This window comes from Nicotiana tomentosiformis, chromosome 11 (genome assembly GCF_000390325.3).
Source record: "Nicotiana tomentosiformis chromosome 11, ASM39032v3, whole genome shotgun sequence".
NCBI lineage: Eukaryota > Viridiplantae > Streptophyta > Magnoliopsida > Solanales > Solanaceae > Nicotiana > Nicotiana tomentosiformis.
This window is the reverse complement of record NC_090822.1, coordinates 76,065,582-76,078,229: the sequence shown is the minus strand read 5'-3', so window position 1 is coordinate 76,078,229 and position 12,648 is coordinate 76,065,582. Positions and strand designations below refer to the sequence as shown.

Below are 12,648 nucleotides of genomic sequence, written 5' to 3'. Positions count from 1 at the left end.
TTTCTGGATGAGCTCCCTGGAATTCCCCCAGACATGGAGATTGATTTTGGGATTGATGTGATGCCAGGCACGCAGCCTATATCCATTCCACCTTATAGAATGACGCCAGCATAATTAAAAGAGCTAAATGAACAACTAAGGGATTTGCTAGAGAAGGGTTTCATCCGACCGAGTGTGTCACCTTGGGCGCACCGGTTCTCTTTGTCAGAAAGAAAGATGGATCGCTGCGGATGTGTATTGATTACCGGCAACTCAACAAAGTCACAATCAAAAACAAATACCCATTGCCTAGAATAGATGATTTCCTTGATCAATTACAAGGTGCTAAGTTCTTCTCCAAAATTGATTTGCGGTCCGGGTACTATCAATTGAAGGTAAGGGAGCAGGATATTCCGAAAACAGCTTTTAGAATCCGGTATGGGCACTTTGAATTTTTGGTAATGTCTTTCGGGCAAACAAATGCCCGGGCAGCTTTCATGGATCTTATGAATCAAGTCTTCAAGCCGTTCCTCGACTCCTTTGTGATAGTATTCATTATCCATATCCTTGAGTATTCATGAAGTCGAGAGGATCATGCCAACCACCTTAGGGCAGTTCTGCAAACTCTTCATCAATACCAATTGTATGCAAAGTTCTCGAAATCTGAATTTTGGCTTGAATCTGTTACATTCCTGGGTCATGTCGTCTCCGGAGAAGGAATTAAGGTTGATCCTCAAAAGATTGCAGTGGTGAAGGATTGGCCTAGATCTACTACTCCAACAGAGATTCACGGTTTCTTGGGTTTGGCTGGGTATTATAGGAGGTTCGTGGAGGGGTTCTCCACTCTTGCCTCTCCATTGACTAAATTGACGCAGAAGACGGTTAAGTTCCAGTGGTCCGATGCTTGTTCAAGAAGCTTCTAGGAATTGAAATCAAGATTGACTTCGGCACAGGTATTGACCTTGTCAGAGGGTACCGAGGGGTTTGTGGTATATTGCGACGCTTCAAGGATTGGTCTTGGGTGTGTAATAATACAACATGATAAGGTCATAACATATGCTTCAAGGCAACTTAAGAATCATGAAAAGAACTATCCAACTCATGACCTAGAGCTTGCGGCGGTGGTTTTTGCATTAAAACTTTGGCGTCATTATTTGTATGGAGCCCATGTAGATGTATTCACGGACCACAAAAGTCTTCAATACATTTTTAAGCAGAAGGAATTGAACTTACGGAAGAGGAGGTGGCTTGAGTTTCTCAAAGATTATGACATCATCATTTTGTATCATCTGGGGAAGACTAATGTGGTGGCAGATGCTCTTAGTCGGAAATCTATGGGTAGTTTGGCTCACTTGGAGGCGTGTCAAAGGCCCTTGGCCCGGGAGGTTCACCAGTTGGCCAGTTTGGGAGTTCATCTTGCGGACTCTAATGAAGGGGGAGTGATTGTGCGGAATAGAGCAGAATCATCGCTTGTGACGGAGGTCAAGGAGAAGCAATACAATGATCCAGTGTTGGTGCAGCTGAAGGAAGGGATTCATAAATACAAGACTATGCCTTTTTTATCTTGGCATGGATGACGGTACATTACGGTACCAAGGACGACTATGTGTTCCAAACGTAGATGGTCTTCGAGAAAGGATCATGGCAGAAGCTCATATTTCTAGATATTCTGTGCACCCAGGTTCTACAAAACTATATCATGATCTCAAGAAAGTTTACTGGTGGAATGACATGAAGAGGGTTGTGGCGGACTTTGTGGCAAAATGTTCAAACTGTCAACAAGTGAAGGCAGAGCATCAAAGGCCCAGTGGGTTAGCACAAAGTATAGAAATTCCAATGTGGAAATGGGAAATGATCAATATGGATTTTGTGGTAGGGTTACCGCGCACTCCGCGGAAGTTTGACTCAATTTGGGTGATCGTGGATCGACTCACGAAATCAGCTAACTTTTTACCGATTAAATCCACCGACACTGCAGAACAGTATGCTCAATTGTATATCAAGGAGATAGTCAGGCTTCACGGCACTCCAATTTCCATCATTTCCGATCGAGGGACCCAGTTCACAATTAATTTCTGGAAGAAATTTCAGCAAGGTTTGGGTACGCAGGTAAATCTTAGCATGACTTTCCATCCACAGACTGACGGGCAAGCAGAGCGGACTATTCAGACACTTGAGGACATGTTACGTACTTGTGTGCTCGACTTGAAGGGTAGCTGGGATGATCATTTGCTGCTAATAGAATTTGCTTATAACAACAGCTTCCATGCAAGTATTCAGATGGCGTCGTTTGAGGCCTTGTATGGTAGAAGATGTAGATCACCGATTGGGTGGTTCGAGGTTGGAGAAGCTGAACTAATAGGACCAGAACTTGTGCATCAGGCTATGGAAAAGGTTAAGATCATAAAAGAGCGGTTGAAAACTGCTCAGAGTCATCAAAAATCCTACTTGGATGTTCGTCGCAGAGACTTAGAGTTCAAGGAAGATGATTGGGTGTTCTTGAAGGTATCTCCCATAAAGGGGATCATGCGATTTGGAAAGAAAGGAAAATTAAGTCCGAGGTATGTCGGGCCGTATAAAATCACTCAAAGGATAGGTCAGGTGGCGTACAAGCTTGATCTACCACCTGAGATGTCATTAGTGCACCCGGTATTCCATGTGTCCATGTTGAAGAAGGTAGTTGGAAATCTGTCCGCTATCGTGCCGGTTGAGACCATCGAGGTTTGTGAAGAATTGTCGTATGAAGAGAATCCGGTTGCTATCCTTGATAGACAAGTCCGGAAGTTGAGAAACAAAGAAATTGCATCCGTAAAGGTATTATGGCGAAGCCAACAAGTCGAAGAAGCTACTTGGGAAGCCGAGGATGAAATGAAAAATAAGTACCCTCATTTATTTGAATAGCCATGTAATAGCTCTATAAAGTTGTCCCCCCTAAATTTTGTATCACTTGGCCGGCTAATATAAAGACACTCATTTCTAATTATATGTCCCCTAAGAGGCTTCAGTTGGTGTTATTTTGCATTCTGTTGTGTCATTTAATCCTATATATATGTTTGATAGATTGGAATGGTCTTTATCAGGGATACACTGGTATCCTTCGGTTTCCCTGATAACATTACTAAGTTGATTCTCTATTGTATAACCTATAGTTCTATTTCTATCTTGGTTAATGGGGGTAAGACTGACTTCTTCCACCCTAGTAGGGGCATCAGGAAAAGAGACCCTATGTCTCCCTATATCTTCATCATGTTCATGGAAAGGCTCTCCAAAAGCATTGAGGCCCAAGTGCAGACTGGTAACTGGTTCCCCATAAAATCAGCCACACAGGTCCCAAAATCTCCCATCTATTCTTTGCTGATGATCTGACTATATTTACTAGAGCTAATACAAATAACTGTACCACCATAATGGAGACACTTCAGGAGTTTAGTTGTAAATTAGACCAGAGGGTTAACACCCTCAAGTCCAAAGTTGTTTTCTCCTCAAACTACCATAATAGATAGATTGGCCAAGAGCATGGCTATCAAGGCTAGCAAATCCTTTGGTAAGTACCTATACTTCCCTATTTTTCACAAGAGGCCTATCAATAGGGATTTCCAATTTATCATTGATAGTATGCAGATCAAGCTAGCAGGCTGGAAAAACCACTTCCTGAACATGGCTGGGAGAACCACTCTAGCTAAGTTCTCACTAGGGTGCCTCCCTAGCCATGTTATGCGGTACATAAAGTTATCAGCTCAGGTGTACAACTACATTAATAGGATCCAGAGAAACTTTATCTGGGGTACCACTGCTGTTAAGAGAAAAATGCACCTAGTGGGGTGGGGAACAGTTACTAAACCTAGAGAGAAATGAGGCCTGGGTGTCCATACAACTGAGCTTAGGAACACTGCCACTCACGCATGCCTTGCATAGAGAATGTATAATAACCAAATGCTCTGTGGGCTAGAGTATTATTTCATATGCACTTTACTAGTAGGCACCCCACTAGACACATAGCCTTTAGGACTTGGCAGAGTGTAAGGAATGGGTGGACTGTGTGCAGTAAAGCTACTAGGTGGATAGTTCATAGGGGAGATAGATTCAACCTCTATAGTAATAGATGGATCCCAAACATGGAGCCTCTTAACCCTAGTCAGTGGACCCCTGAACATGGGTGATGAGAACCTAAGGGTGTCCTCATGTTTCTCAAATGGCCAATGAAACCTCAACAATCTGTCCTTTAGCTTCCCCGACAGTGTAATGACCACCATCAACTCTACCATCATCAATGCCAACTTAGGCAAAACAGAAAATATGATCTGGAGTTAGACTTGGAATGGGTTGTTCTCAACTAAATCTGCCTACACCTTAATTGTAGGCCAAAATCAATAGTAGGGGCACAACCTAGGGGATACTTCAACTGGATATAGACACAAAAACTTCCCAATAAAATCAAATATTTTCTATGGCTTGTGATCTATGGTAGACTCCCTACTAGTCAATATCTTCACTCAAGAGGGATTAACTTAAGCCCTATGTGCTTCTTCTGTAATAAGGAGGAGGAAACTACAGAGCACATCCTCATCAACTGTGTTAATGCTAAACAATGTTGGGATAACCTTTCACAACAGAGTCAAACCAGTTTCAACATTCCAAATATTTTGAGTAGAAAAAATCAGTGGGGTTGTACCATCAGCAGGGTACACCAACAGAGATTCAAACTCCTAAAATTGGGGCAATTTCTTCCCTTCTGCCTCTGGCAAATTCGGCTCACCAAGAATAGTAACTGCTTTAATAACAAGAAGAGCCTATTCCCTACAATAATACTATAGCTAAAGCAGTAGAGTTCATACATGTGGCTGAGGGATGCCCAACAAAAGCACCTGATCTTGTAATAGGAGTCAAATGGCATCCACCAAGGAAGGGTTCTTTTAAGCTTAACACAAATATGGTGCAGCCTACCAAAAAAAAAAGAATAAGAGATATAGGAGGAGTAATTAGAAACAACAATAGGAACGGGGTAATGGGGTTCATGGGAAAATTAATTGCACTAACACACTCCATTCAGAGCTAACAACTTTTATGCAGGGGCTAAAGATGGCAATATTAAACAGTCTTCTCCCCTTGAAAATTAACTTAGACTCAACAGAGGTAATCCACTGCATTAACAAAGGTCATTTGATTTTTGATACTATAGACCGTAAATGCAGGCCACTCCTAGCAGCACTAGGGTATCCACCAGTAAGTCATGTCTACATAGAAGCAAATAGGACGGCGAACAAGCTGGCAAAGGAAGCAGGGAAGCAGTCAGGAATGAGAATCAATTTTTTGGCCGTTGTTCTGGTGTTTGTAATGCTATGTGGAGAAACTATTTTTGAAAGAAAGATAAAAGTTTATAATATTTTTAATGTAGCATTAGACTATAATATTTTTAATGTAGCATTATACTACTCCTTGTTTGTGGATGCGGACAATGTACCGCAACAGCTTCCTGTAACAAACATCTAACTAGTATATATAATATGCTGTTGACACAAAAAAAAAAAAGGGGATAAATTTATGTTTTTCATATGCGAAGTAGAAAAGTAGGAAAAGGAGAAAAGCGAAAACCGACCTGATATAATTGCCACGTCATTTAGATGAAAGAAAATTCATTCACGCATGGGATGGTGATGATAAAAGAAAAGAGAAAAGTTTGGCTTTACTACAAAGGCAAAAAAGCATAGGCCACCATTACGACGGCGTTGTGGACGCTGAAGCAACAATTAATACAAAGAAGCGTGACCTAAAGATACACAGCATTCAAACCCCCCTGCCTATATATCCCTTCTCTCTTCTCCTTCCATTACAATTCTTTCTTCTCTCTCCAAACAATCATAGGCTTGCTTTCTCTCTCTACATATATATATACAGACACACAAGTTACTGTGTGTGTGTGTGTGTGTGTGGATATGGCTGTGAATTCATATGGGCCAATATACATGTTCAGAGCAGAGACAGGGTACACAGATATTGAGAAAAGACAGTTGTTCTTGAGAAGCTACCAATTCAGCAGGAAGAAAAGTCTGAGTGAGAGGATTAGAAGGTCTTTTACTAGGGTGAAAAGGGTCATATGTGTAAGGCTCAGATCAGTAAGAAAGCTCAGAAAACTGGTTTGGCTGAAGCTAAAATATGGCATCTTTAGCAGTAGAAGAAGAAGGTTTTTCCTTCGCCTTCAAAACACAAGCAATCATAGTAGTGGCCTTTCTTCTCCATCTTCTTGTTTATGGTAGGACTTAAATTTTCTTATTTAATATTTTAGAATATTCTTTTGGTTTATTTGGAATATTGTAGTAGTAGTAACTAGTAAGAAAGTGAATGGGTTGTGCTACCAGAGACTTCTCTGTTTTCTTCAGTTTCTTGTTATGTATACACATCTTCACTATATTGTCTCATCAAGTCTTGTGAGAATATGATTGTAATTTATCATACTTTTGTTAACTGTATGGCCAAACTTCTATTTTTCCTGGATTCTACTAGGAATTCAGATATAGAGATGCAGGGGAACTGAGAAAGTGGATTGATAGTTTCTTGGTTTAATTAATTGTGAAGTAGATTTTATTCTAGTGAGCAAATGAAGTTCCATAGCAGTACAGAACTTGAGCCATAATATGATGTGATTTGGTCCCTATGAATATGATAGCAATAATTATAGCAAAAGAAATTCAGAATAAGTAGGTAAAGAATAACTAGTAGTACTATCTTTAAGATCAATAGAGACTTGCATAGGGCTTGAGCCTTGAGGCCACTAAAATAGATATCAATGGTTTTTAATTCATATTTATGTTTAATATAAATATTTCGGAATATGAGAATTAATGGGAATGAAGAGCAATAAGCTTACTGTATGTGAATATATGCATATGTTGGTCAAAAGTAAATTTTTGTTTATTTCTGGTAACTGCATGTACTAAAGAAAGCAGAGCACGGTCGGTAGTTAAAAGAGAAATGATACTTCTGTTTGGAAGCGCTGATTATGCTTCTATTGTAAACTGCAATTCCCGTATATTAAATGACTGTATTAAACATGAAAGGAATGCCATTATGCAGATTTACTAAAGACATAATTAGCTGTAAAAGCTGAAGAATCAAGAAAGATTAATTCCAATTGTTAGTATAATATAGCAAGTCGGCATTTAATTAAGTAGTCTTGGGAGGTTTGCATTTAGTTTTTCTAAAGCTTGTTTAATTTTATATGAAGTGGGGAAAAGCCGAAGGAGACAGACTCGTGACCCAACCCTTCTTTTCTGGGAACAAAGCCAAGAGGGGAAAAGAAGAAAGTATAGAACAAGAATAAGGTGCATGTACACTTGAATAGAACTTTCTCAGGAAGATAAGACCCAAATTAAAAGCATCGGATTTATGGGAAGTCTGAATATGGAGTAGTATAAAATCAAAAGAATGGGAACTTTGAAAGAGGAAGGTGGGAAAAAAGAGTGTATCTGGAAAAGCGTGAGCTATGACTTTTACTCTAGAAATCCTCAGATAAGCCTTGGCGGTGTAGCAGTTAAAGTTGAAAGCCTAAGGCATGCAATAGCTTTTGCTGATTTCTTTCGTACTCGATTGGTCTATTCGTGAGCACCCTCCACTTTCAATCAAGAGGTTGTGAGTTCGAGTCATCCCAAGAGCAAGATGGAAAGTTCTTGGAGGGAGGAAGCCGAGAGGTCTATCGAAAACAGCCTCTCTACCCTAGGGGTAAGGTCTGCTTGTGATTGTTTCGTACTCGATTGAGGAAAAAGACCTGGCATTCTTTAATTCAATTGTATTGTATTGTATCGGAAATAGCCTCTCTATCTTAGGGGTAAGGTCTGCTTGTGGTTGCTTCGTACTCGATTGAGGAAAAAGACCCGGCGTTCTTTAATTCAATTGTATTGTATTGTATACATAATAAATTAAATGACACTTCAATTCTTAAAATATATTATAACCAAGTCACTTGAATAATCCGTATTCTCTTTGGCTATATACGTTCTTTTTTAGTTTGTTGATTTTTTCATATTTTAAAAAATAATTTAATTTTAGCGATTCGCTTTTATAGTCACAAAACATCATGGCATCAATCATGGCATGCGTGGACCATTAGTTCGGAAGTTTTTTTTCTTTCTTAAAGTTTACAGTGTCAAATACCATCATATATTATAAATTAATCGAATTTAGTATAAATAAATTAAGTTTCATTATTGTTTGTAGGGACGGAGCTACAGATCTGCTCAGTGTTTAGGCATAACCTAATACGATTATGTATTTGCATTAAAAGATCCACTTAATATTATAAATAATTTATCAAAGAACATAATAAGCTAATTTTTCTTGAAGCCATAATCTCAAAGTTCATTTATGTCCAACATGTAACAAAGTTTGAAGGACAAAATATAATAAGGAGAGAGGTGGTGTCATCTCTCCACATCTGGCTTATTTTTCTCCTTCAAGTGTGTAAGTGCGAAACTGTTGGTTAGACTATCTACTTTGCTTGGTTTGACCTAGCTCACATTTTTACAGACATTTAATCTCATAACTTTCATCTCAAATTGTTTTAGTGATCCTATGAAATTGTAACTACACCCTTTGTCCCACGCTAGAACTCGGATTTCGAGAGTTAAAGCTCTAATTTTGACCGTGAATTGAGATATAGAAACTTTAAGTTTTTTAAACAAAATTTATGTATTTAGAAACTTGATTAAAAGTACTACAAATCTCTAATTTTTTGCTCATATAAATGAATTTTATAAGTATACTAATGATTCCTGTCATTACTATATTCTTACAAAAATATAATGTCACTATTGACAAAAAGATTGCAAATATTAAATGACTCCCAACTGAAATCCCACTTGTAATTAGTGGACAAAAAAAGAAAGAGATAAAAAGTTTTGGCAATTCATAATAGTCGGAATCCATTTTCCTCCTTTTGGCGCTCATGCTCCAGCAATTCCAGTATAGGTCAATTAGTTACAGTGAAGTTAAAAGAAAAAAGGTGAAGTAGAGTTGCAAATAGTGTTCCAATATTACCTGCATTACTCGAATATAAGTTTCAATTCCGCTAAAGCTTCTCCTCTTTTATTTTCTCCACTCTTATTATCTAGGAGAGTTGACACTATAACATCTAATTAACCTCAAATAAAAATTTAAAGGAAAAAAAAGACATAAGGAAACAAATCAAACATATATACTATATAGTTGCCATTTGATGAACTCCGATCCACCGGCATTATCAGGATTTAGGAATATCATATCATCATTCTCGATTATTGAATTTATGAACTTCAAGATATGATGAGTAGCGTGCAAGTAAGCATCTTTAAATTTGACTTTTCCTGCCACTCTTCTCAATTTTTCCGATCATATAGTAGCTTTTGCTTCATTGCCTTTTTAACTAAGCTAAATATCTATAACTTTCGAGGGTTAGCTCAATATATACTCCAATAATCTTATTAATCCACTTTCTGAGATCAGATTAATTTATACTATGAGCAGTGCAATAAAATTTCTTGATATAGCAGTCAAGGCGGCCTCAAGGATCTAGTAATACATTCAAAATTTATAATAACAGTTAAAGAATTATAAGAAACAATGTGTTTATACTCGCTAATACGTTACTAAACATCTAGAAAGATGTTAATTAGCAGTTTTTGTTTGACAGTCTTTGATCTGTGACCAGTATCAAATATTTCTCATTTGTTTAACTAATTTGTCGCAAAATATATAAAAAAGACAAATAATATAAGGCCGATGGAGTAATATTCCTTTTTATAATTTCTTTAAATGACGCTCCTGTTTTGGCAGCCATCCATTGGAGAATGCTCATCGGAAGTGTAACGACTCGACCGATCGTTTTGAGCATTTGTATTCCGTTAAGCTGTTTGAAGTCTTGAGTAGCTCCGTATGATATATTATGATTTGTGTGAATCGTCGGTTTTGGTTTTCAGGTGATTCAAAATTGATTTGGAAGAATGAATCTCATGTTAGAAATTTTAAGTTGGAAACGTTGACCAAATTTAACTTTTGTGTATTTAAGCCCGGATTGAAGTTTTGATGGTTCTGTTAGGTCCGAATGGTAATTTTGGACTTGGACATATGCCCAAATTTGCTTTTGGATGTTTCATGAAGGTTTTGGCATTAATTGGCTAAAGTTGGCAATTTGAAGGTTTGAAAAGTTCATAGGTTTGACAGGAGTTGACTTTGATGATATCGGGTTCGGATTGTGGTTCGGCGATTGAAATAGTTTTGTTATGTCATTTGAGACTTGTGTAAAAAATTTGAGGTCATTCCGAGTTCATTTGATATGGTTCGGCACGAGTTTTGAAAGTTGGTAGTTCATAAAGTTTGATCTAAGGTGCGATTCGTGATTTTGATGTTGTTATGTGTGATTTGAGGTCTTGAGTAGGTCCGTGTTATATTTTGATTCATGGTTTACTGTTGTTATGTGTGGTTTGAGGTCTTGAGTAGGTCCGTGTTATATTTTGATTCATGGTTTACTGTTGTTATCTGGTGTCATAGTTATTTTTCGCGATCGCGAAGATATAGACGCGATCGCGTAGGCTAAGTTTGTAGCTGGGCATTTTCTTCATCGCGTTCGCGTGGGTTGTGGGGACTTGAGCATCGCGTTCGCGTAGTGTTGAGCTGAGAGCTGGTGAATCCTCTTTCGCATTCGCGAGGATTTGGCTGTGTTTGCGAATCGTTGGCATCTATGGACATCGCGTTCACATGAGTAGGCTCGCGAACGCGTAGAGTGTCTAAGGCAGTGTGGAATTTTCTGCTTCGCGATCACGATGGTATTTCCTCGATCGCAATTCATATATCTAAGCAGTATTATAAGTACTCTTATTTCGGGCCCTTGAGTCATTTTATCATATTTTGAGCTATGAAACTAGAATTTGAACGATTTTGGAGGTAATTTTCACCACATGAATTGGGGTATGTATTTTGACTCGATTTTGATTTTATTTCGTGATTCCATCTTCTATCTTTGATAATTAATTGGTGATTTTGAAAGAGAAATTTGGGGTTTTGTTTAAACATTCCTAAATTGAATTATTGGGTTTTGAACATTAATTAGAGCCGGATTTGAGTGAAACTGGTATGGCTCGACTCGTAATTGAATGAGTTGTCAGAATTTATAAGTTTTATCGGACTGCGAGGTGCGAACCCGTATTTGACTTTTCGGTTGACTTTGAGTAATTGATTAAAGATTCGATCTTTATCGTTTGAGTTTGTCTCATATGGCATTATTTGATATTTTTGATTTGTTTTGGCTAGTTTTGAGCCGTTCGGATGTCAATTTGTGCGGGATGAAGCTTATAGAGTATTGTTTGGCTTTCTTGAGGTAAGTATCTTATCTAAACTTGGTTGAGGCACTAGTTGCCTGAATTATTTTGTGATAGCTACGTGCTATGAGTGCGCATATGTGTGGGGTTTGAGCCCAGGTGCGAGCACCGAGGTATTTATCTATGTTCAGGGTAGTGCTTAGGCTATGATAAGCCTAAAATTGATTGTTAAGCTTTAAGCTATAATGTTTCTCATATTTGTAACATTGATGTGAATTATTTGAGCCATGTTCGAGGTTACGAAGAGGCTAATTCCCTGAATAAATTTGGTAATTGCTATTTCTGTGATAAAATTTATCGATTTGAGCTATGATAGCACACATTGCATATGCGTACACTTTAACATGTTATTATACCAGTCTAGGAGCATGAAATATGATATTTATCCATTATATACATGTGTTCTTGTATACTTGCTTCTGTGATATTATTTGGATTGGATGCCTGTGAGTCTGTGACCATGCCGGGCGGATTGTGTTGATATGCTTGTGACCACGCCAGGCGGATTGTGTTGATATGCCCGTGACCACGCCAGGCGGATTATATTGCTATGTCTGTGACCATGCCAGGCGAATTGTGTTGTTATTCCTGTGACCATGTCGGGCGGATTATGATATTATTCATGTAATCACGCATGGAAGATTGATATTATTAGCACGTGTGTTGTCCGTGCGGATCTAGATATTGATATTAAAGCACGAGAGTTATCCGTGCATCACATTAGTTGTTCGTGCAGTGTATATTATTAGCACGCGAGTTGTCTGTGCAGCGTATGGATACAGATCCAGCCCCCTATGCTCACCCTCTCATGTTTCTCTCTTGATGATGTACACGCGGATTGTGAGAAACCGACGGTTTCTGGTTGATGTGAGCTCTAGGAGAGATGGTTATTGTTATTGGATCGGGTTGCGCGCCGCAACGGATTGATATGTGGTTATTGCATTTCATCTTTACTTGCAACTTCCTTGACCGTTTACCTGATTTACTTGCATATCTTCCTTATATGCTGGATTGTTGACTGAGCAGCACACTTTAAAACAAAGAATTGTGAGCATCAAAGTGGTTTTACCTGAGATTTTCCTGTTTTGATCACATATCTGTTCTATACTTGTTGAAATTATGAATTGTACATGTGTTAGTGAGTATCATTTATAGTTCATGCTTCTTTTACCTCGCCGAGTTTAGTTAGGATATTGAGTACATAGGGTCGGTTGTACTTATATTGCACTTCTACACCTTACATACAGATTTTGGAGCTAATATTGTTATGAATGGCAGGAGCTAGCATTGAAGATGTACCGCATTCCAGATTTCGCTACGACTA

The 12,648-nt window shown here is 38.4% G+C and overlaps 1 protein-coding gene across 1 annotated transcript; it reads left to right on the top strand.

The window, feature by feature from the left end:
• The first annotated feature begins 5,693 nt into the window (after window positions 1-5,693).
• LOC104091872 (uncharacterized) lies at window positions 5,694-6,471 on the top strand. Its single transcript, XM_009597318.4, has one exon. The coding sequence runs from the start codon at window positions 5,913-5,915 to the stop codon at window positions 6,231-6,233; it is 321 nt and encodes a 106-aa protein (XP_009595613.3). The 5' UTR covers window positions 5,694-5,912; the 3' UTR covers window positions 6,234-6,471.
• Window positions 6,472-12,648: the final 6,177 nt, after the last annotated feature.